We start from the raw sequence: 24,835 nt of genomic DNA on the forward strand, positions 1-24,835 counted from the left end.
CACAGCAGAAAGTATTTGTTAAAACATGCATAGATGTGCTCTGGGATAAACCATTCTGTGGTTTTGAGCAGGATTATAGTGAGGGATCAGTTTGATAATTATGTAGATTACATGTCAGCTTGAATCATTTAACATTATGGCATTGTAATTAAATAATGACTGGAATGCCAACTTGCCGGGCTTGAAGCGATCATTCCTTTAACACTCTGACTTTTGGAAAGTGATGATACTGCACAGTGATTGTAAGTTTCCATATTCAGTTTATTGATGCAATCAAAACCATCCATCTCTTAGCCCTTTGTTTGAAACATACATTTGAAACTTAAAAACATGAAAAAGTCAATATTAACTTAAAAAAACAGAAATGAAACTCAGAAATGTACACTTTTTACAGCATTTAAATTAGAAATATGAACAAGAACTTTCGACACAGAAAACATTGCTTGCTAGCTCTGCTACAGTAAAGTAAAATCTGAAAACAGAAACAATATTTCGAGGCTCTGTACAGAAGCTGGACAACACATTAGCCTAGCGTACAGTCGGAGGCTGTCCGTTAGCCGTTAGGACCAGTCAATATGACTGAGATGTGAGAGAGCCTGCATGTGGCAGGCAGCAAAGCAGGGGCTCCCTTAGATCTACGATCAAGTGTACAGGTACATCAGAGCCCTCAGTGACCCCCGTTTCAATGGCTGGAATGGATACACATGTACGTAATTACCTTAATAGCTGACTATGTGGTGTGCTCTGAAGTCTTTCAACATCACTCACCCCAGCACATAAATAACAGTACATTCTTAAAAGCACCTCCTTAGATATATGTACTTTTTTTTTTTTTTTTTGGTTTCCCAGATAAAACCTGTTCTTGCGGTATCCAGCTGTTCTTGTGCACACTTTGTTTTATTCAGTCATGGAGGGGGTGAGGTGGGCTGTTATCCATGACCGTCTCATGCCATGTGATAACTTACCAGAACCACCCTCTCAGGTGAGTCTTAACATGTTTTTATGGTTAGATTTAAAAAGCTGTGAACGAGGTGTGCTGGGAAACGGCATTCTGGTTTGCTTAGTGCTCAAGATGCATTCTGGGAGAACATACAGAAACAACATCTCTGGGAAAAGACTTCTAAACAGTTTCCCCTAGCCATGCATTTTTTTTTCCCCCATGTTATATGCACAATTCATTCCTTCCACCTACACACATCCCGTTCTCAAAGCTTGGAATAATATAGTACTTTGGTCCCGCAGATTTGTTGGGCTATGTTTGAAAATGTACAGTTTGGTCTCGGCGTTAAATTGAGTGTCCACCGTGCCTTGCACAGAATGACTTGCCGTGAGTCTCTTCCGTTTGGCAGCCATCTGAAAACATCTTAACGGCTTGGGTCTGCTTTGGCCCCAGATTAGGGCCAGGGCCAGGGCCAGGACCAGGACCAGGACACGACACAGGTCAGTCTTAGGGGTGCAACTTCCTCTTTGCCCACCTACTTTCTGTCAGTGTTTTTTTTTTTTTAAGAGAACACATTCAAGACAACCGCATCCGCCTCCCCTCTATTTATAATCGACCTCGGATGGGCCGATCTTCATGATGGTGGTCTTCAGGGGGTAATAGCGCCCCCTCCAGGTCTTCCAGAACACGCCCTGCTTCCTCTGGTGCCTTTGCCTGGGCGGGGGGCTGCTGAAGTACCTGCCATTCAGGTTGGACTGCCCACAGTTGCTAAACCACCAGCCACCTTCAGGAGAAAGACAGTTCAAGGTTAATTTTAATCATGAACAATTCCATCTACAATGGACATTGTGCTGAATGAAACGCTCTTTCGTACGACAGTTAAGGGCGAAAGTTTGGGGGGCGGACGCATACCGGTGAGGTGCTTGGCGCAGTTCATGTCGGACTTCTGGTCATTGTCCCGGTCTCGGGTGGAGAAGGGAATGTCGGAGGTGAGGGCGTTCTCCACGTTCCCAGAGGAGTCTTCCCGGAGGTTCAGAGCGTAGTTGTTCTCTTCTCCACTCAGACGGAACGGGAACTTGATGGTGCGGGCCTCGCCTTTCCAATCGGAGAACTCCACTTGCAGGACGAGGTCGGCTTGTTTCGACAGAATGTGAATGCTCTCCAGACCCAGCCAGAACTCGCCTAAAGTGGGAAAGATAACAATATAGCACGGGCTGTTGAGTACTTCGTTACTATAAAAATAGCACTTTGCACTGGTTTTTAATTAACCTCTAATCAATTAATGGAATCCCTTGAGAATAACAGGAGATGTATTCACTTGGGGTTATGGCAATTGGGTACTGACTTTAGAGACTGAGATTAGATTATATGTTTCTGGCTATAATCCTTGAGTGGGATTTCCCTGGTCTTAGATACTCCAAATCTAACCTTGTCATTAGTGCACTCTTCTCATTACGATGATATTTTAACAAGTTAATGGCCCCACCGACCACTGAGCACAATCCCCATCTGCTGTTCTGTAGTTTCATAACGATTCTGTGTTACAGTGACCCATCTTAGAAAGATGTAGAGCAATCCTGAGGTTGGTTCAAACAGTCTATTTACCTTTGAGGTCGCCGAAGCCGTTTCGGTAGGCCTGCCACAACTCGTCGAAATCCAGCGAGCCGTCGAAGCGTCTCTGAATGACTGTCCATCCACGGTCTGCGGAAAGAGAGGGAGGCAGAGTGCGGGTGTGAGCCGGGGGGGTGTTCGGGTGGTGAGGAGGGAACACGCAAGTGCCTCTCCACCATCTGCTGCTAATACGTTTGTGCTTTTCTGTCCCACTCACCTGACGTGATTTCACAGAAGACTTCAATGGGCTGGCTGTTGAGTGGCTGGATGGTGTACACTCCACTGGGACGGTCGCCTTGCAGGAACAACTGGTGACAGTCTGAGGGAAAGCCTGGAACAACAAAGGGGTACAACCTTGAGTACTGACAATTCGATAGTGGAAAGTTTAAAAATGGGACTCATCCGAACTGTTTGATTAACCCTAATGCAAACACGTGCATGTATGTACTGTATAACAGCTGAATGGAGCCAAGGACCCACAAGGCGCTGACACTTATGAACTGAAATAACCCATTCTGAACAAACAATATCTGTTGTTTAGTGTAAACCATCAGGACAAAGTCCCAAGCTGTCAGAAACCCATGGAGAAGGATACTGCCCCATTCTCAAAGTGCATTGTGATTGGTTTAACTCGGTTGGTCACAACAGAAGCAAAACAGCACTTGTTCCTTGAACTTCAGACCATTCCTCGGACACTGCCAACACTCTGTTGTGTGTATGCCAAGGGCTAAAGTCCATTTATTGTCATCTTAAAATAACTGCTGTGAGCTTCCACAAAGTTGTTTTCTTCGCTCTCAATTACTGCCAATGGTATATAAAAGGCAATCGCTATTTTTTCAGCCCTATGTGATAAGCCCTATTGCTTCCTCGTGGAAGCAAGCTACCTGTAACCGGAAATTGTTGGATTATTTGTTTAAGTCCAAGAGGAATTGAATGTACTCCACCACAGCTGGTTTGGAGATTTCACTGTGTAGTTTCCCTCGCTGAGTAACAGACCGGTTCACGGACTGATTCACTGACTCCCTGAGTGAACAGCCACCATGCATACCACCAGAATGTTAAAAGGTCAACAAAATAGACGCAGCTGTTGAGGAGCGACCGTTCAAGTCGTTTCCAACTACCTCCTCCCTCCTCCGAGATAGTGGCCAGATCGCACCTTGATAAGGCTCCCGCGGGTCAGATTTAGCACAAGATAAACTGCTGCACAGTTAGTGCAGTTTATATTTGTAACTGCACGTTTGAGCCTTGATCTGGAGTTGTGACCTTGAGTGGTCTGACAATGAAAGAGGTTTGGCTGCAGTGGAAAGTGGCAGTTGGAATCACTCAGCCCCCCCCCCCCCCCCGATCGGGGGGAACCCAAACCTGCGGCTGACATTGACTGCACGGGGCCAACTGGCATTCCTCAGAGCCTGCAGTCACACCGCCTTCACGTGCACAACTGCCTGCTCCTGATGTCAGCCTGCGTGATCGTCAGGCACTGACAAATACGCTGCGCTGAGCCAGATACAGTACGCCAATGAGTGGCTCAAGGGCAAAACTTCCCCATTCAGCTATTTTTATTCCGTTTTTTCAGGTTGATGTAAGTGATAAGTGACAAGTGATATAAGTTTAAAAAATAATTAAATAATGACTGGAATGCCAGGAGCAAACCAGAAAGTAATGACATATTTTCAATGGAATCAGATGGACCATGATAAAAACCGGATCCAGAAACAAAATTCTTATTTTTACACATGTTTACATCTAAATAGGAAATGTTGAATATAGAATAAAATTCCACCCTCAGGATTTTTTAAATTAAAATTGCAATATATTTAAAGAATGTTTTTAGTTTTTTTAAACCCAAATTATGTAACCCTCATTGTTCTGACAAGTGTAAAATGATATATTGATCAATGCTGTATTAGGGCAGAGCTCAAAATTACACGCGGAAGCTAATCTCAATTGTGTGAAGTCTTAATCCCCGGATGACGACAATGATGAGGCCGGCCGTTCAGTTCCGTTCCTACTGTACAGAACACGGTACCGACAGGGAGGTGGAGGGGTGGGGGAGGGCCTGGGGTGCGGTTCAACTTTGGCACACTTCCCCTTTTCTCCAGCCGTAATGGTGGAGGAATGTAAGGATAAAGAGAAAGGGGCGGGGCAAGGTGGAGGTTGTCTGGCTTTGACAGAACTAGGGTAAAGGTTACACTAATTTACTATGTGTGCCTGGTTTTTTTTGTTTGTTTTTTTTTGCTTGAGGGAGATGGAGAAGGAACGGTGTCCTCAAAACAACAATGAGATATGTGTACAAAGTTCACAGAGCTAGGCTAAATTCCAACCCCCCCCTCCCCCCCGCCTACGTCATATACACGACTGGTTCTGTTACTCATAAAATTGGGGGGAACTCAGCTCAGAGTTGTTGGTTTGCCAGCTACCCTTTTCCCTGCTCCCACATGCGCATTTTAATCCAATTCGTCTGTTTTGGAACGCCATTGTCTCCCTGGATTATCATTGTATCCAGCGACTCAACTCTCACCCATTTGGGCTCCGGCCAGAGAAAGTACTTTACTTTTTTCAACATTTTCACAATCTCTCTCACATCAGCGACTTTTCTGTGAGCCAAGTTCCTTGTGGATGGCTTCTCAGTTTCCGCTTTTTTTCCCTCTCTTAGCTGGGAGTTCACCTTTCACCCAATTACAGGTTGTGCTTGGTGACTCTAGTCTGTTGTAACAACAGAAATTTAAATTAGCCCACTGTTGTTGGATAGTGTAATAGCTGTTCAGATGGTTTGCCCAAAGTGAGGCATATGAGTGAGTAATATACTAACATATGTGCACATCTTCTGTTTTTCCATCAACCAGTGTTACGCTAATACAATAAGATCCTGGCCGTGGCTCAAGTCAGATGAATTCAGTTTTGGCAGCAACCACTGTGTAATTGGACACGAACGACTTGGCCAATTATTTTAACATAGTTAAATGGTAAATTGTCAACCTGCATAATAAACAGGACCATTGGTCACTGTTGCTATACCAACAAACTGGTCTTGGTCCTGCACTGTCAATAATATGTCATGGATATGAGAGTGCCTTTATCATATCTGCAAACAGTATAAGTATACAATATAATAAGTATACAGTATACATCATTTTTCAGAAGTGTAGTGAGGTCATTAGAGGAATGGCTGGGATTATTAGGTCTACGTGTTCATAATCCTGCTCAACCTACGTCAAAGCTATCAACGCCAAATTCAACTTTACTCTAGTTGGCAGCTTGCCAACGCCTGAAATCCCTCCAAATCCAGTTTTTGGACAGTTGGAAAGTCTGACTGCATCCGTAATTCCCCTGCTTCTTTCACGGAACTACTTGATCCGATTGTAGACGCGTAAAGTAAGGATTTGATAAATTCTTAGAAATACAGGCTATACTTTTTGGCAAGTGATGTAGGACTACTTACCAATGGGTGCATCGCCCTGTTCAGAGCTGCCATTGAAAGCCACTTCGTCCACTTTCCGTCTCATCGATCCCCTGTCTTTCCTCTGTTTAATCTGGGAAAGGAACGGAACTGTTAGTTACGGTATGTTAAACATTAACGTGCAAACCGTTTTGCCTTTGTATTATATAACTAATTCGCATTATATACGCTTTTGCAAAAGAAATGAAACAAAGTCCAGAAACAATAACCTACTTGATTCTGAAGCGTGCGAATGCGCACGTTCTGCTTCTCCAGTTTGTCTTGCTGTTGACGGATTCTCTCCACCAGGTCGTCGATTCGTCGGTTCTGTGCCTCCAGCATCCACTGAAACAATATGCATACATTTAAACACTTTACACTTAGTTAATAGAACAACGGCGTCAATTCTACGTCGTTATATTATCAGTGAAAAGCTTTGTGTTTTCCAAACCGAAAATGATATAACGTGTTGAACATGAAACTGAAATTGTGAGTAATCTTTGTAAACTTTGTTGCTTTTCAGATGTTGTTTATAGCCTCTCGGCACATACAAGTAGGCGCATAGTAAAGTTTTGTTTTCTGTGCCAAGACGATTCTATGCTTAACAGCACACACATACATTGGAATCATGACACGTACCCGCAAGGTTAGTGTGCATTTTTAAATGTAGGGCAATGTAGGGTATATCTTGGGCAAGAGTAAGTGTATACTTTGCAACACATTGTTGGCTGTTCCGGTGTGCTCTACACTAGATAATGGTACTCAACTATTTGTGTCATTGTAGTCCCTTTTGCAAAATGCATCTATTTAAAAATTAGAATAGCCACTCCACACCGTGTGCTTTCTGTTGATCAACTGTTTGTATCAGTACAGTATATGAAACAAAGATAGTACATTTCACAATATACACCTTCTATTCGTGATTATATTATCCAAAGACAACAGGTTAGTGAAACCACAGTTCTGGACTTTAGCTTTAGCTGGACGCTTTGGCAGATCCTATAAAGCCTAACGCAGTTTAACAAAGTGAACAATTGGGTTTTTCGACTAGTATCTCAGAAAGCTCCCCTTTTCATCCCTCAGACGTTACAGACGAGCGGCGACTCTGCTTACTTGGATGACGTGGGCATCGCTGTTGTTGACGGCGTCCAGCCGCTGTCCCTTCATCAAGCCGTCCACCTTCTCCTCCAGCGAGCCCATCCTCTCCTGGACCCGCTGCCGGTCCTGCTGCAGCCGCTGCGCCTTCTCCCAGAGCTCGGTGGAGATGTTGAGCACCTGGTTCTCCCGCTCCTCCAGCGCCCGGGCTTTGGCCCTCAGCGCCTCGCCGTCCTCCTGCAGTCGCTGCGTCTGCCGGCCCAGGTCGCCCACCGTGCCGTTGAAGGCCTTGAGCTTGGCGGCGATGTCCCTCATCTGGCCCTTTGTCTTGTCCACGTGCTCCTTCAGGCCGTGACCCAGCTGCAGGAGCCCGTGGGCGATGACGTTCACGTCGTCCCAGGAGGCGAACCTCCCGCTCTGATCCTTCCCCGAGGCCGCCTTCCTCTCGAAGGGGTAGCTCGACGCGGCGCCGGCCAGGAGGGCAGCGCAGAGCACCAGGCTGGTCGCGACGGTCTTCATCTTCACAGGTCTGTCGTCCGTTCTAGGTAAGTTACAGTGTGTGGCAAAAACGCCTGCCTTGTTCTGTGTAAGCTATATGATGAGCTCTGCGTGTTGTTACACCCGTGCAGTGACGGCCTTATATACTTTCCCAGCCCTGGGCTCCTGCAAGAGGTGTGCTGTGATTGGCTCGCCCTGGCTCTGGGGGTGTGGGCTCTTCTTCTCCGGTTTCTTTTTCCCTCAGCGCTTAACTGTTCCTGCAGCGATCGCGAACAAAAGGCCATGATGCAACAATAAAGCCTGTTGCTGTGAGACACATTGAGTGATCCCAGTAATAAATAATGCATGGTGTGTGCACGCTGAACATCTTTAGTGTCAAGAATGAGAAATCTAAATTAGATTTAAGCAATGTGATACTGTAATGAATTGACCTATCTAGTGTCGGTATGTATGTGCAATCTCAAAAATTATGTATTAATTTCCTACAGTTTCTTTTTTTTTTTTTACTACTTTTGTGTTACTTTGAACACATTTTGTGTCAGAGTTAGCACATTTGTGTTTGTGTATGTGTTACAAAGGGAGACTTTTTAACAGTGATTTTTTAAAGTAACACAAAATGTCTTGTACTTAACTTGGCATGTTATGTCTTGTTTTTAACACATCTGTTTTGAGAGTGTATGTATGTATGTAGTATGTATACACACACAGACACACATAGAATTGACATTGAATTATGAAAGTGCTCCTTGTCACCATGACTGACTTTCTGTTCAGACATTGTGTGATGATGGTGGTTATTCGGAGTGGTATGATACTGTGGTCTATTGCCACGATAGAGAAAGAATGAGAAATAACTAGGTAATTAAGAGCTCCTGTTATTCAGAGTTAGAAAAACATCCAAAGGACAAAATCTATTCCAAGAAATCTGCTGTAGCTGTTAATCTCCCAGTTTAATTTATTTTGTCTTTAATTTCACCTTTTACCCATATAAAGCTATCTTGGCTACAAAAACACTTGACACGAACTGGAAACATCTGTCTACTTTACGTGTATTAACACACGACGGGCTGCACTCGGTGATGTTCTGGAAACATGTGGTCATAGCCCTAAACACTGCAGGTCTTGGACGCAATGAAAGGCTGCTTGGAAATGAGGCAGGAGGCAGGAGCACTGTGAGAAGTGGGGTAAAGTTCACGCATAGAGAATGCCGGTATTATGCATATCCCCAAAAGCAGGGCTGACAGCATCTGCAGGGAAGACAAGGAATGCCTGGGCAGGCCATCACATGAAAAGACCCCAGCTGCTTTCGTTTAGATTAACTACACTTTATATCCACTGCTAACTGAACAACATCTATTCCTTTTACAAATAAAACAACAACATCCCTTTGTTTTTAATCACTGGCTCAGGTGGCTTCAGTGAAAATTGCTTTTCTGGTTTCAAAGACGATGTTTGTAAGATTTCAGGATCACGAGGTGCATTGCGAATGGCTTCTCTGAAGGAGGAAACTAACTTTGAGTGATGAAGATATTTCATACATTTAATACATTATTACAAATATATTTAATAATAGCTTCAGTAAATATCCAGTTGTATTAATTAATATAAAGATATGAAGATGTTCAAACTTGTTCTGGATAAGAGTGTCTGCTAAAAATACTTGAATGTAATGAAATATATATAAAAGATACACTCACATCCAATAGATTATGCAGAAACGGGAGAAAAGGTAAATTAATAATAATTGGCAGGGTAAATTCGTAATTAGAAATGTTTTAATCACTTCTTCTTCAACCTATTTCTAGAATACATGAAAGAGATTGTTTATTGGCAAATGAGAAATATCCATGTAACATCAAGGACTTATCTGGCAGGAATTGGTTCGTTTGTTGTCTTGTATGTTAAGGCCAAGCAAAGAGAATACGAAAGATAAGCTTATGGGTTTTTTTTTTTTGGAGAAAGGACACGGGAAGTGTGTCATAGTTTGTGAGTTCAGGGACTGGAGCAGGTCTGTTATGGGGATGCGTGTCCCAGAGCGTTCCCCTCCCATCCTGCACGTTCAGCTCGTCTTTCACATCCCAGACTTGGACAACCTCCCGAACTCTGACGGGAAGTTCATTCAAGCACATTCACGTGCGTAAAAACGTTTTTTTTTTCTTTTCTTCGTGTCTGATTGGATCGAACTCTTAAGCGGATGAAAGACGCTTTCCCCGCTTCTTGACATCTGCTGGTGTCCATCAGCAACTGGCTGTGAAGGACATCTTACAGTGTAAGGTTCTAGTTTAGGGACACTGACTGGAATGACCATACAGCACCGATAACACTGGTGATGATGGCCATTTTGTGTGTCATTCAAATTGTAGAATTTTTCAGATATTTAGGCGCTTTTTACAAAAAAAAGATGAACACGGCAAAGTGAAGAAAATACAGTACGCACACTGTATATAGCCAAACCAGATGAACAGACAATTGTTTACCCTTTGAATGTGTCTTCATGGTTTATTGTTTAATTAATCATTGTAAAACATGAATGAAATTAGAAAAAATTAATGCATTTTTTTCATGAATTAAGCCACCAGTTGAAGCACTGTTACCTGGGGCGGGGGGGGTTAGCTTTGCTGCCCACTCGTTCACCGGTGGGTCAGTGTGCGAAAGGTTATGCTCAGAAATCATGCGCCCCCCGCCCCCCCCCCGCCTCCCCCGCCCACCCTTGCCAGCACCTGTGGAGGAATGTGGCCTAAGGGCTGATTTTTTTTCTGTTTGAAAAAGAGAAAAGAATGAAAGGCAGCTTTTCAGATGGGCAGATTCATGTTCGTCTCCTTTCTTCATCTGCAAAAAGCTGCGCAAGGCAGTAACTCATAGTGAGTGAAGGCTTTGGAACATTATTAAAAAAAAAAAGGTTCATTGAGTTTTGTGTCTTTCGCTTCAGAGGGTGCCAATCCAAGTGTCATAAAAAATATTAGTGAGTAATGTTACATGATAGTCCATTTCAGTTGAACTATGTTACGCAATCTGACAAGATAATATCTTTCTTTTTATTTTTTGTTGGTTGCTGACTGATGCTGACACACCGGGTTTATCAAAAGAAGAAGAAGAAAAAATAAAGATAGTCTGGAACCTTTTCTTCAATGTACAGTAGCTATACTTTGGTATCTGCTCCTTATCTAATGTGTGTCCCAAGAACTGTGAATAAGGGCTTTGGGTCACACTTTACAATACAACTCCTAACTGTTAACTAACTACTAAGTTAATTTGTACAGTTTATGTAATTGCACATCATTAATTAATATGAACAACTACATTAGTTATTAGTTATTCATACTGGAATTAAAAAGTCAGTTAATGTAATTGTTAATGGTTAACTATAAGTTCATCCTATGGTTTGCTAATGTATATTAATGTACAAATACGTTAGTTACGTTGTTAACAAATGCATTAACTGATGAAAAGTTAATTTCATGCTTAATTCGCGTATTTGTCCATTATTCATTCATATTAACAACTACATTAGTTAATTCATGGACATTATTGTAAAGTGTGAACGTGCTTTGAGACAGACTAAACAGGGCCTCAGACGCGCAGTGTCATGGGTGCTACAGGGTTAATCTTCAGCTTTTCTTTCTTCTCCGACAGCTCATTAACAGCCACATCCTGGTGCTCTGACTCCCCCGATTCCAACGGAGTGAACTTTCACCCAGATTCCAACAACGTAACATCTGCCGGGTCTTCCATTCGCGCGTACAAGTGGATGGTTGTACTCTTTTAAGACGATCTTTTGTGCGGTTTTCAGATGATACACAATGAAAGACCCCTCACCCCCTTCCATGAATTAGGCGCGTAAGGAAATTGAATCGTGGACACAGGAATCATTGAAGTGCATTTTTCTGATGTTCTACAGTGCTAGGACAGTGTCTACACTTGCCCGTTGGCATGTGGGCAGTGACATGAAATGCTGGACACAGTTCGTAATCGTTAACTGGATCTCAGTTGAGAATGCAGGATGTCCAAAAGTCATGGTATTTCATGATTTTCACGATGTATTCATTTGTAGTCAAAAGTTAGCAACGGGGAGTCACGGCTATGCATAAATAAAGGCTAAAACAAATTGCAAGAACTTGATGAATTCTGTTTCATGTTAGCTTGCTTGAGATTTTCTAAAGATTAATGTAATTTAAAAAAAAGTTTATAAGCGGTTTTTATTTATTTATTCCAACTTGGATCGAATGTTTATAACTGCCTTCAGCTAGAGCGGTTTGCACTGGCGGCACTGCTATAGGAAAAAAACGAAGAAAAGGCAACAAATGCAATTGCTCAGCTCTCCCTTCGAAACAACATACCTGTCCTTGTTATATACTGTGGAATATAAACTTTGCCATAAAATGTTGTAAAGCATTGTTGTAAAGTCGAATAAGCTGTGAAACAACAATACTGGGCTTATTTTTTTCAGTGTTGTTTTCCAATATGTATGATAGGATGGCAAAGAAGAACGTTTTAGTGATGTCTCATCTTATTTTTTTTCATTTACTTTCACACTTTCAGTGCAATAATACAACATATATTCATTTGCATACAGCTGAAGTTATACATTGCAATGTATGTATAATATACATTGTATATTATATTCTAATTAGTTGTGCTTGTAGTATGTGTTATACCTTTTTGCAAGGAGGACAAAAGGTAACGCTGTTTACATGGCAACAGTACTCTAGCATTGTGTGTCTGCTTGGTTGGAACCCTGTGGCACAAAGTGTGCATGTTGGAAGCAAATGAGTATAAATAGAATGTATGCATGCTTAGGATGCTACACATAATGGACTAAATGACTACAATTGCTTATACCGTATCTATAGAGACAGAGTTCACATAATGCAGTGCATGTGGCCCACACACAGTACAATACAGTACTTGTTTCCTTAGAAATCCTAATTACAATCAGCCTGTGTGAATCTAAAACACATTAAAGCGCAAATGTTTAAAAATCTTCTTATAATAATTTCTGAGAAAGATCTTTTTCACAGAGCATGCTAATGAAATTACTGAAAAGGCGTATTCTATAGTAAGAATGTTTACAATATTTCACAATGTGTTTTTGCGTAAACTGTGACTTGGTTGTGACTATGGTAACTGTAACATACTCTTGTGAAAGTACGTGACCAGTGGCATGACGGTAGCTTTGTACAAATATATCTTTTGGAACAATGATGAAAGAGGTGAGGTCACCACACCATAACTACGCGGTAACATACTGTATATGGGATTAAAATGGTGTTGGTTTCCTATCAGGAGTTAAACCATACAATCAAAGCCGATTAACCGATTACCAGTGGGCAATTACCTTTGAATGCAATCTCTCAGTTCACAGTCTCACATGGTGCCATTGTGGAGCTGCTCCTGGCTTATTATTACATAGAGTAAGAACAGATGAAAGGGGAAAATAAGTCTAATTTCTAAAAATAAGTCCAGAAGAAAGGGAAAGTGGTTTGTGTGACATAGCAGCGAGGGGACTTTCAAAGAGCAGGGATTTGGTTACTGCCCCTCCTTGTGGCCAGACCTGAGGTGCCCATCTGAGCCCTGAATTGAGCCTGAGTATATTCCAAGGTTTGGTCTCCTTCATAGATGACGTATGAAGGGTTTAACTTCTCCAGGTCATGTGGTTTTATTTCTTGATACTACATTTTGTGTTGCTGTGTGTTACATTCCTGGTATTGGAGCCCCTGCATGCCTGTGATTGGCTCCTATGGGTGCAGCCAATCAGCCAATGGTCTGATTGGCAGTTGTGTACACTCGAGTTCCCCTGGCCTAAAGAATACATTTGGAAGCCTTGGTAGTTCTGAAACGCTTTTTTTTACAGGAGTCACCTGTTGAAAGTGCTGTTTTAGTACCTGTGTATAGACGTTCTAGAGAGCTGTGTTTTATACTTTTAAGCCAATTGTTTTGCTTTTTTGCTTAGTGTGTTTCCTTTGTAATTTGGCAGATGGTAAGGCTTGTTCTCTTTTTGTTTTGAGCACCTTTTTAGATGGTTTAGGTCAGCTTACTTGCGTAGGATTCACACTTTTTTTTATTTCTCAGGAAGTTAGGAGATGGATCTTTTTGTGTGTGTTTAGATTAGGAGTAGGGTTTAGTGCCTGGACCATCCTGCCAACAATTTCCCTAGTAGTGATTTGATATTAGGCCCCTGTTAGACTCTACACTAGGGGTGTGCAACTCTGCTCCTCGAGGGCCGGTCTGCGTACTGGTTTTTGTTCCAACCAATTAATTTGCTGGCAGCTCCATAAATGACCCTGGTTCAAGCCTGCACTTGCCTGTAAAATTATTAGGATACAATTGCAGTCTGCAGCTGTAGCTGGTACTCATACGCATGTCGGATAAGATATGATTGAGTCAATGAAATAATTAACACCAGAATTTGGTACAAAATCCTGAAACGGATCGGCCCTTGTTGTGCACCCCTGCTCTACACTGTTGAGATAGTGTCCTTGGCCGTGCCCTTGAGCCTGTGGCTGACACGCGTTTAATTATGTGCTGTAGTCCACGATCCGTACTTCCAGGTGTACAGTTCAGACACTGATGTATACACAGTGGAGTTCAGTGCACCCTGTCCCAGAAGGGAATGGGTTGGTCTTTGGGTTCCGTGTCTACGTGTAGTGGACTTTCACTCAGAATGAAGTAAATTGATGAGGTGGGCACAATGATGACCCAATCACTGGAAATGAGATTAATTATATGTAAACTTATATTTATAGCAGTAACAGATTTCTCCAAAAGTTGAACTTAAAAATGACCATGAATCATCTAACTTATTGTAACTTAGGACTCTTTCAAACAAAAAAACTAAACATATTGCATATGTTGCTTCCTACAGCTTGGCCTGACCTCAAGAAGCTGGATGACTCGAAACTGGATATTTTTGTAGTTAGTTCCCTTTGATGATGTTTACTGTAACACAGACACTTGGCAACATATGTTTTAGAGGAAGTACATATACTGTAAATGCATGAATAAAAATCGTAGTTGGTTTTGCAATCTTTGAGCTATGACTCATGCATACTCTACAATTCTCATATGTGCTTGCTCAGATACAGAAACTAGGCAGGGCACGACATTTTTAAATTGGGGAACAGTCTTCCATTTTAAACCACATGACTTACCATACACTTGCATCACTTGCAATCTTTATTCATACCGTAGTTTCCAGTTTAACTGATGATACTGTTGTACCTGTCTTGCTCAGGGACACTTCAACACAGCCCGGGCGGGGGATCGAACCAGCAACCCTCCGACTGCGAGACGACTGCTCTTACTGCCTGAGCCATGTCGCCCCATTTCTTTTGTAGGTTTAGCATAGTACAGATTAAAGGTACAATGGGTAAGATTTTTGAGTTAAAACATTGTTAGAAGACCATTTTAAATCCCTTCCAATCATTGAAAAAGGCTCACTGACATCACACTTTGCCTGTGTTTATAGTCCCTAAATTCGGGTTTCAAAATATGCAGCTATGGGCCGGCACTTTGTATCAAAACATTGTATAGCTGTACAATAATTCAAGCTCATTGGTTGAAAATTGGTTCTAATTGCCACAGCCAATGGCGTTTCAGCATCAGCATGTTTACAGAGAAGGGGGAGGGATGAACAGTGTTGTGGTTTTAGCGTGTTTGTTGCTGCAATTCCTCTCGACTGTTAGAAGTCCGAAATTACCTATTGTACCTTTAAGGCCATCAAGACGTGTCCCGTACAGGGGACAGTAATGAATTGCTGGCTCTTAGGAGGATATAAGATTTATGGGCGAGGACCTGGCTTTCTCAGGAAGGCTTTCTGTTATGTAACGTGAAGGTGTTGCCTGCATATCAGTGGTCTATCTGTAACAATAGAAAAGCTTTTCTCATGCCCTTGGTGTTTACCTAGGTCTCATTGCTTTGTTAGTCTTCTGCTTGTAACATAATATTAAGCTCTTCATGCCATTTAATCAACCTTGTTTGTAGTGTGCATACCTGCTTTCTTGTGACACAGCACACCATGACTCCTATTATCACGGTCTCCAAAGATGTTTGTGTCTACAGTGTAGGGTTTACTCTTGCACCCACCCTGGCATGTTTTTATGATGGCTGTCTTGTTTTGCTCCTCCTTCTTGTCACTGATCCAAATTCTTTGTGTCCTCTGTGCTGTAGAAAACTTGTTTTTCTCTGTGCAAAGTGTTTTTCCAGTCTAGCCTCAGCATGTCTGAAAGCTTTCCGCAGCAGCAGTGCTGGATGTGGTGTTGGGTTATTTTTGATAAAATAATTGCCTCTGATAGGTGTAAACACAAAGACACAGAAAACAAGATTAGGTGTTCACATTTTTTGTTCTCCTGGGTAATTGTGTTTATCACACTACGCTGCTGTTGGGTTTATTTATTTTAGAAATTCTCAATTACTGTTATTATCTGAAGTATCATGTGTTTCTCTCTTCGGGTGGCACAGATGGTGCAGTGGGTAGCACTGCTGCCTCACAGCAAGGAGGTCCTGGGTTCGAATCCCGGTCGGCCGGGGCCTCTCTGTGCGGAGTTTGCATGTTCTCCCCGTGTTCGCGTGGGTTTCCTCCACATGCAGGTTAGGCTGATTGAAGAGTCTAAATTGCCTGTGGGTATGAGTGTGTGTGTGTGCCCTCCGATGGACTGGCGACCTGTCCAGGGTGTATTCCTGCCTTTCGCCCAATGTATGCTGGGATAGGCTCCAGCCCCTCTGTGACCCTGTTCAGGAGGATGGATGGATGGAAGTTTCTCTCTTGCCACTTAATGAAATGCACCACAGAACTGAAGCCCAAAGGTGTCCACTCCTAATGTTGGATAAATAATGTCTTTTGTTATTTCCTTCCAGTCAAATTTTTATGCAGATTAAAAATGGGGATATGTTTTATCATGGTAGTACTATCAGTTTAAACATATTGCTGAAATATACATGTAAAATAAGCTGGTTTGCCAAGCAATTAGTGTTGTTCAAATACAAATGATTCAGATATGAGTCTACAAAAATGCACAATTACAATTCCCCAATGTTATACTACATAATTACCAGATTATCAAATAATAATAATAATAATAATAATAATAATAATAATAACTATTATAGCTGATGCTTTTATCCAAAGCGACTTACAGTTGATTAGACTAAGCAGGGGACAATCGCCCCTGAAGCAATGCATTTCTCAAGGGCCCAACAGCTGAGCAGATGTTTATGTGGCTACACCGGGGCTTGAACCACCAACCTTCTGGGTCCCAGTCATGCACCTTAGCCACTAGGTCCTGATGGTTTATTTTTATCATCTGGTGGTCTGGACAATTAGGACTATCACAAATCTATCTTGAGCATTGTTTTTCCAAGACTAGCAGAAATAGCAGAGGGGCGACATAGCTGAGGCTCAGGGTTGCCGGTTCGATCCTCCGCCCGGGCTGTGTCGAAGTGTCCCTGAGCAAGACACCTAACCCCCAAAATGCTCCTGACGAGCTGGTCGGTGCCATGCATGGCAGCCAATCGCCATTGGTGTGTGAGTGCGTGTATGAATGGGTGAATGAGAAGCATCAATTGTACAGCGCTTTGGATAAAGGCGCTATAAGGCGCTTATTCGCGCTGCCACGGTCGCTCTTTAAACATTAATGGGGCGAATCCTCGCCCTGCGTTCTCTGTGCACCATGTCTGCTTAGGTCAAATTCCTCCGCTGTGAATGTGCTGTGTTCTTTGATGGGCTATTTCCATTGCATGTGATTGATGAAGTTCCGTCCACTGGCAAAGGATCCAGTTCAGATCGAGCTCCCGCTGGACCGGGGACAACAGAACAGCTGCTCGGCATTACAATGGAATTGGGTCAGTGGTCAATGCCAAGTGTCACCAGGGAAGTTTGCCATGGATGCATACCCATTGGGTCAACATGACTGCAGCATGCTTTAAAGCCAATCACGTCCTGTGCTGGTGTACACGAGACACTGTTATAAGAAGAGTCTGTTTGTCTTTGAGTGGCAGTGTTGTGTTGACATTGTTACTATCAAAGGTTCGAACAGCCCAGAGGCCTGCGAAACAAAAGTACATTTTGTCTAGCTTCCTAGCTTCAAAGGTTTCAAAATAACTTCAAAATAAGCACAACTTTTTTTTTTACTCTGGACATAATCGTCTCTAATCCACACTCATGTTTCCCTTTAGCTTATGCTGTATCAATAACAGCAGGTGAGCATAATTTGTATCAGTCTTTGAAATTATCTCGTCTCAGGTTTCATAACAGCACCACAACAGTGCAGAATGACATAAGAGAGCACTGTGGCTGACAGTTAAGAAAGTAAGAAAGTACTGTGTCTTCAACCTGTACTTTGTACAGGAAATAAAGGGCTGCTCTTTGTCATCTTGGCCTACTTTCAAAGTTAAGTCATTCTGTGAAGTAAACACTACAGACCAGCAGTTGTGGATTCGTTTTCTTTGGCAGTGGAAGGACTCTGTATGGTTGCCATCCAGGGGGAGTTTACCTTTTGGTTTAGCCAAAAGACTAAAGCTCCAGGTCCTACACAGGCCACCCCAGGCCAGGGTCTCCGGATGCCTGTACACGGGAGGGGAGGTGGGGGTGGAGGTGGAGGTGGTGGGTGGGGGGGGGCCTGGGGCACACTGACATGCCAGTAAAAGCACAGAATGTACTCATGCAGAACTGTACATGTCTACATCCTGGCAGCATTATATTTTTATCTCGTAAAGAGAACAGGCCTCCATTCACGCACTTTGACCAAAGGCAAAAATGTCATGCAGTTACCGGGCCTTTCTGTTCACGTTGCCATTCTGGTGCCGATTAATTGCAGCATGAAGCAATCTGCATTGGCATATGACATGCGTAACACGAGACCTTGGAGAGTGCGCACACATTACATGTCTTTTCATCTACAAGGACGAATTATATATTTATGTCTGCCTATTCTATCTATGAACATACACTCTCACAAATAAATACAGGAAAAGTGCCTGAAAAAGGTACAAATTCTTGTCGCTGGGGCAGTAGCCAATAAGTACTCATATTTGGACAGCGGTACAGTTTCTGTTCTTTTGGCTGTAGTCAAGTTTTCACTAACATGACTTGATTCTAGGCTTTTGATTGCCTTTGGAATCTGCTATTGCCAAAATGAGAACCAGAGTTGTGCCAATGACAGGAAAAACAGTCAAAGACATAGGCCAAAATAATAGGCTTACCTAACCAAACTCTGTACTTACTGACTGACTGCACTGTACATAAAATTGTACCCTTAGCCAGCAATATATAATTAATTTGTACCTTCTTTACTTGGAAAACGTACTGATTTGTACCCAAAGAGAACATACTGTACTTTCAGGGTACATTTGGAAAATTTGATCCTTGAAGTACGAAAAAGTCCACCATCGCTTTATTTCTGAGAGTGTACTTTAAAGTCACAATATTGTTTAAAGGCCCTCTTGCACCGGAAATTACATCTACATTTCTGCTGTAAGATTGCAAGGTTTTCACGTGGTATTGGCCCACGTGACTTCCTCATCTGCATCAGCACTGTTCCTTACCCAAACCTGTAGTCATGCACTCATGCTAACCACTCTGGATGAGAGCATCTGCTGAATGCCTAAATGTAAATGTAAAATCACTGAGCGAGTTCACATGCTATCAATTACAGGATATTCTTTTTCTTTCCAAATTCCTCTTCAATCCAGTTTTTTATGATGCCAAGAAGGAACGGGTTTCGAGCCATACTGTAATTACAGGAGTTTATATAACATGGCAGAACAAACTCATGGAAACCCTGAGTCACTCGTAAATGCCAAGCGCTTTTGCCAGAGTCCCCCGGTCAGAGGCTCATAGACCCCTCACGCATTCCAGCTCTAACAGCACGATATATTTATGCATTTAGCATAATGGTACAATTTATGGTAGAAATTATGTAGGGTGCTAAATTCCACAGAAGGAATAGTCACTCAAAGCATTCTGGGCCTGTATTTTCAGTTGACATTATATTAAATGTACCACTACTGTAAAAGTAAAGATTACTGTTTATTTTTACCATAATTTACCAGAAGAACGTGTTGCGTCGGACATTTTATGCGTACACTAACTAACTCCAGGGTGGTTTAATAATTGTTAGGAAGTCCTAAAATGTTCTTTTGATTTTATTTCCTGTTTGTTGCTTGTCAAATTGCCTCGAAATCTGGGAACGTCTGTGAAAAAACAGAGTTCAGCTGCTTCTGTAAAAATGCTTTGTGCGGGCCATGGGCAGAACTAAATCATTTCACCTGAGTGAGGAGCAGGTGTCTGTCGCTCGCAGCCGGAATCCGGTGAGGAGGTGTCAGCGGGGTGAAAATGAAGAACTGCCGTTGTTCCCGTCTCTACGTCTCTTCCCGCTAACGCACAGCTGCTGGGCGCTGTTCCCACTGGATGGAAACCATCTCACAGTGAACGGCGTATACAAACACGCGGAAAGACCTTTTACTGAGGAACTAGATGATGCACATGCAGCATGCATTCCCTTTATCTGATTAACAGAAGAACTGTTTTTTAGTGTTGTCAAACAACTCTGGGTGACACTTAATTATAGGATTATTATTTACAAAGGGAAGATTTTATCATAGTTTCGTTATTTCCAACGGGCGGTTATATCACCCAGGAAGTCACTTCTTTGCGCAATGTTGATCTATTTGTATCTCCGCCATGACGTCTCACCATGTCTGTCCAAACATTTCAAGTCATTACTTTGCTCAGATTAAATAAAACATGACACAGAGTACCTAGAAAGATTATATTAAGCGGCCTGTAGTGTACTGGTTAAGGTGCATGACTGGGACACGCAAGGTCAGTGGTTCGAACCCCAGTCTAGTCACAATAAGATCCGCACAGCCGTTGGGCCCTTGAGCAAGGCCCTTAACCCTGCATTGCTCCAGGGGAGGATTGTCTCCTGCTTAGTCTAATCAACTGTATGTCACTCTGGTTAAGAGCGTCTGCCAAATTCCATTAATGTGATGTAATGATATAAATGTTGCCAAGAAACAGAAAGCAGTGGCGGAGAACTAAACAAAAAACATTTTAACATTTTATTTTATATAATGGTATTAATTAATTGTCTGTTTTTATGATTACTGTACATTAATGCACTCTCGAGACACCCTGCAACGACAGATGGAGAAAGGCCTAGCCCTGATTTAATGCTGTGAACCATTCTCTAAAAGAAACTGTGGCAAATTTAGCGCGTCCGGACAGAGGAAGTACCGGCATTGGCCGAGCTCTGATGAGCATCTGAAAAGGCCGTTCCGGCGGCTCTTTGTTCCAGCCGGGCGGCCCAGAGAGCTGTAAAATGGCGGGTCTCTCACAGACGATAACCGAGGGCTCACGTGCAGCCATCAGCGAGAGGAAAAGGGGCTCTTGCTCTGACGTGTGCTCAGGGCTCCAGAGATCCGCTCCGGAGGCCTGGGGCAGAAGCTGACTCTGTCCTACAGTTACCTCCAGCCTGGCTCCCATCTGCTTCCAGCCCCCCGGAGGCCTCTAAACGCAGCGTGACCACCCTGAGCCAGGGGTCACCCCTCTGGGGCCAGGGCAGTAAAATTCCCCAGGACGTTCCCCTTAGAGTACTCCTCCTGGAGGGAGGGAGGGAGGGAGGGAGGGAGAGAGAGGAGACAGGAAGGGACAGGGAGAGGAGAGAGATACACACCGAGAGAGGGAGAGACAGAGAGAGAGAAAGAGGGAGGCAAGGAGGGAGGGAGAGAGAGGAGAGGGAGAGACACAGAGTATGCATATGAGAGAGGGAGGGAGGAAGAAGGGAGAGGGGAGAGGGGCTTGTGTTAATGAACAATACGATAATCACTTTTTTGTTCATTATTACTGATATACATTTTATTGTGTGTATAGTAAGTATGCAAAATCTTGGGCAACCCTGGTCAAAAAGCCTTTTATAATTAATATCTCAGTGAACAGAAATGAACCTGGCCTCTAAATGGTACAATGTTAAACTTGACACATTTCTTAAAATTTTAAAGCAAAATTACTTCTTTTTTTTTTTTTTTTACAGTTTCAAGGCCCCGTGCAAAAGTACTGTTCCTGGTTTAGGAATGCACGGGTGCTCTTTGTAGGCATATCACTAGTGTAGAAGGTGACACTGAGAGTTGACCCTAGGAGCACAGCCTCCCTACCCAGTATGGCTGCTGTTTATTGCACAACTGCCTCGCATAGCTACCCTCAAAGAAGGAAGACGTGAGTTAAAATTAGAGTAAACTGCGGAGCAAAGCAATTGACACCGACGGTTTGCTTACTGGTGTCGACACTGCTCTGACACTGAGTCTGCTGCTGAGAAAAACACCCTTAACTGTCAGCCGACACTGTCCTTCGGCCAAAACTGTATTTACAGTAACATAATTCCTTGACCGACAAATTATTTACGATTGAGGATTTCAACCTTAATGATTTGTGAATTTTGGGCCACTCTTAAGAGTACACACGGTACTGGTAAACTATGTGCATTCTTGTCATGAAATTATAATTGTGCACAGTGGAAAACAGTAGTGGTGTGTTCGTCTGGAATTCATGTGGCCGGGGACTTTGCTTGTACTGCCTGATGAATGTAGCAGATGTGCGCTGTATGCGATACTGCAGTGAAAAATGTCCGCCATGTGGGAAAAAGCGTTCTGAACATATATAAACAGACCTAAAAAAAATGGAAAAAAGTTACGCTTCTCCACTCAATCAAGCTATGCTATACAAATTCTGTCGCGGGTACATGGCTGGGTGCCGTTAAGGAGCGAGAGCCGTTACAGTTTTCTCACCTCGATGGTGCGTGCGGTGTCGAACGTGTGAAGAATGAGGTGAGCCAGTACTGTGAAAACACAGTGACAGGGCAGACATATTGGACACGCGCTTAGGCGTTAAAGGTATGTTATTCAGATGGACAGATAGGTGGCGTTCTGCCAGCGCCCTACGGCTCTGTTTGTTAGTGCGGTTGTGGGAGCAGGAGAGCTGGTGGAGCCGAGTGCAGATGGTGCTGTCCCTCCAGGCGCGGCTTACACTGAAGTTACCTCTGTTGTTTTTGAGTTAGAGGAGCCCTATGGACCCGCAGGATGGATCCCTCGGGGAGAATGAGGATACGGGGGACCGTGTAAACACTGCTGTCCACCACTGATCTATAGAAAGAAACTTTTTTTTTAGACGGCAGGGAGCTCTTCTATTCGTCGTCTCTGAGAACCGACCGATTGCGACGCTCATAAATCTTTCCGCCCCTTTGCTGACAAGCTTGTTTTCCACTTTCTGCCTAAGTGAACGATGCTTGAGGACGCTTGAACTAACTCCAAAGGGGCGCTCCCCTCTATCTTGTACATACGTACACACACAAACCGTGCATATGCATAAAGATATTCAGACCCAACACAGACCGTTCTGTTACTGGAATGTTTTGTCAATGCTATAACGTTGCCACTCCGTGGCAGCAGCGTTGTGAGAACGTTTTATGTGGGGATGATTGTGTCCGGAGCTTGGCTAGACGATCAGATTCCGCAGGCTTTGATACCGGTTGTGGAGAATGGATTGGGAGAACTGCGTGGTATGCCTTGGACGGTGATAATGTGGCTACAAATCAAACCCTTGGCTCAACCTCAGCCAAGCTGCAGCAGCAGGTCAAATGGTTACAAACAACATAACGAATATTGCAGCTGTTAATGGAAATGGTGTAGTCCTGCAGTAGACATCGGAAAAAGCGCATTTTGTATAACCAGGTGTAACTGTGACATCCTCACAATCAATGATTACATTAATGACATTTGGCAGACGCTCTTTTCCAGAACGACGTACAGTTGATTAGCCTAAGCAGGAGACAATCCTCCCCTGGAGCAATGCAGGGTTAAGGGCCTTGCTCAAGGGCCCAACGGCTATGCGGATCTTATTAGCTACACCGGGGATCGAACCACCGACCTCGCGGGTCCGTCATGTACCTTAACCACTACGCTACAGGCCGCCCCCAATGATCAAACTGATACAGAAATGGGAGGTTTATAAGTTAAACTTGTAACTGTTCAGTTATGCTTTAAATATCGGACCTTGTGTTATCGGAAGGACTGAATTACAGCACTGCTACAGGGTCCGATATTTAAAGCATAACTGAACAGTTACAAGTTGTTGTGCCTGCAGGATACTCAGGTCACTTGTGTAAATCATCAACCCAGTGAAGTGATCCACATATCTGTACAAAACTTTGCTAAACATGACATTCAAGTCAGGTGGTATCTGGAAAATACAATTATTTACCTTTTTCCTCGGGGAACACATTTGTAGCACACACTTCTTTGATATTCCAGTTCTAAGAACTTTTTGCGCACAGTTGCGGCACAGTTAAAGAACAGAGCCCCGAACATCTAGAATCATGGCAATTGCGTGCAAATCGTTTTAACTTCTGTAGTTTTTACACTTATAGACTGTCGACCAGCTCAACATTTAATGCATGTCAGTGAAAAAACTAAAGTGAACTTTTTACCTGAACTTTTTTAACTGTTCCACAAAGCAAAGATAGTACAGCCTGGCACAGAATGGTCTTTAAACTATATTCAGTACTGGTGCTTGCCAGTATCATGGTGCCCCCTTCTGGAACGGTGTAGAATTACAGGGGCTTCCATGGGAAATGGGCGCGTATACATTGTGCGAAAAAATCCTTTGCATTTACAAATTATGCAGCGCAGGTCAGGTTAGAAACGACCAGAAAGCACATGTACTCCACAATGGTTCCTTGTAAGGTGATAAATTAATAGAACGCATCTGAAACTGACCGGTGGCGGCACGGATGGTGCAGTGGGTAGCACTGCCGCCTCACAGCAAGGAGGTCCTGGGTTCGAATCCCCGTCGGCCGGGGCCTCTCTGTGCGGAGTTTGCATGTTCTCCCCGTGTCTGCGTGGGTTTCCTCCGGGTACTCCGGTTTCCTCCCACAGTCCAAAGACATGCATGTTAGGCTGATTGGAGAGTCTAAATTGCCCATAGGTATGAGTGTGTGAGTGAATGGTGTGTGTGCCCTGCGATGGACTGGCTGCCTTTCGCCCAATGTATGCTGGGATAGGCTCCAGCCCCCCTGCAACCCTGTTCAGGATAAGCGGGTTAAGATAATGGATGGATGGATGGATGGATGAAACTGACCAGCTCGAATAAATAAAATATTACTGGTTATTTCTCACTGGTCAGTTTAACAAATGTAAATTTTTTGTCCATTTCAAATCATAAAACAACATTTTCTCCACTCCAGTTTACCACTCTAAATATGCCCAGT

At 43.3% G+C, this 24,835-nt stretch overlaps 1 protein-coding gene and 1 long non-coding RNA gene across 2 annotated transcripts; one reads left to right on the forward strand and one right to left on the reverse strand.

The window, feature by feature from the left end:
• Nucleotides 1-240: 240 nt before the first annotated feature.
• On the reverse strand, nt 241-7,681 carry angptl4 (angiopoietin-like 4). Its single transcript, XM_061240798.1, has 7 exons — nt 7,101-7,681; nt 6,222-6,332; nt 5,991-6,081; nt 2,769-2,882; nt 2,546-2,641; nt 1,853-2,122; nt 241-1,724 (listed from the first exon to the last, which is right to left on the reverse strand). Exons 1-7 carry the CDS (start codon nt 7,599-7,601, stop codon nt 1,543-1,545), a joined length of 1,365 nt encoding a protein of 454 aa, XP_061096782.1. The 5' UTR covers nt 7,602-7,681; the 3' UTR covers nt 241-1,542.
• LOC133127713 (uncharacterized) lies at nt 5,856-11,670 on the forward strand. Its single transcript, XR_009708648.1, has 3 exons — nt 5,856-6,110; nt 7,071-7,627; nt 11,214-11,670. It is a non-coding gene; the product is annotated as an uncharacterized LOC133127713 (long non-coding RNA).
• Nucleotides 11,671-24,835: the final 13,165 nt, after the last annotated feature.

Source organism: Conger conger, chromosome 4, assembly GCF_963514075.1.
Source record: "Conger conger chromosome 4, fConCon1.1, whole genome shotgun sequence".
In the NCBI taxonomy this organism is placed as follows: Eukaryota; Metazoa; Chordata; class Actinopteri; order Anguilliformes; family Congridae; genus Conger; species Conger conger.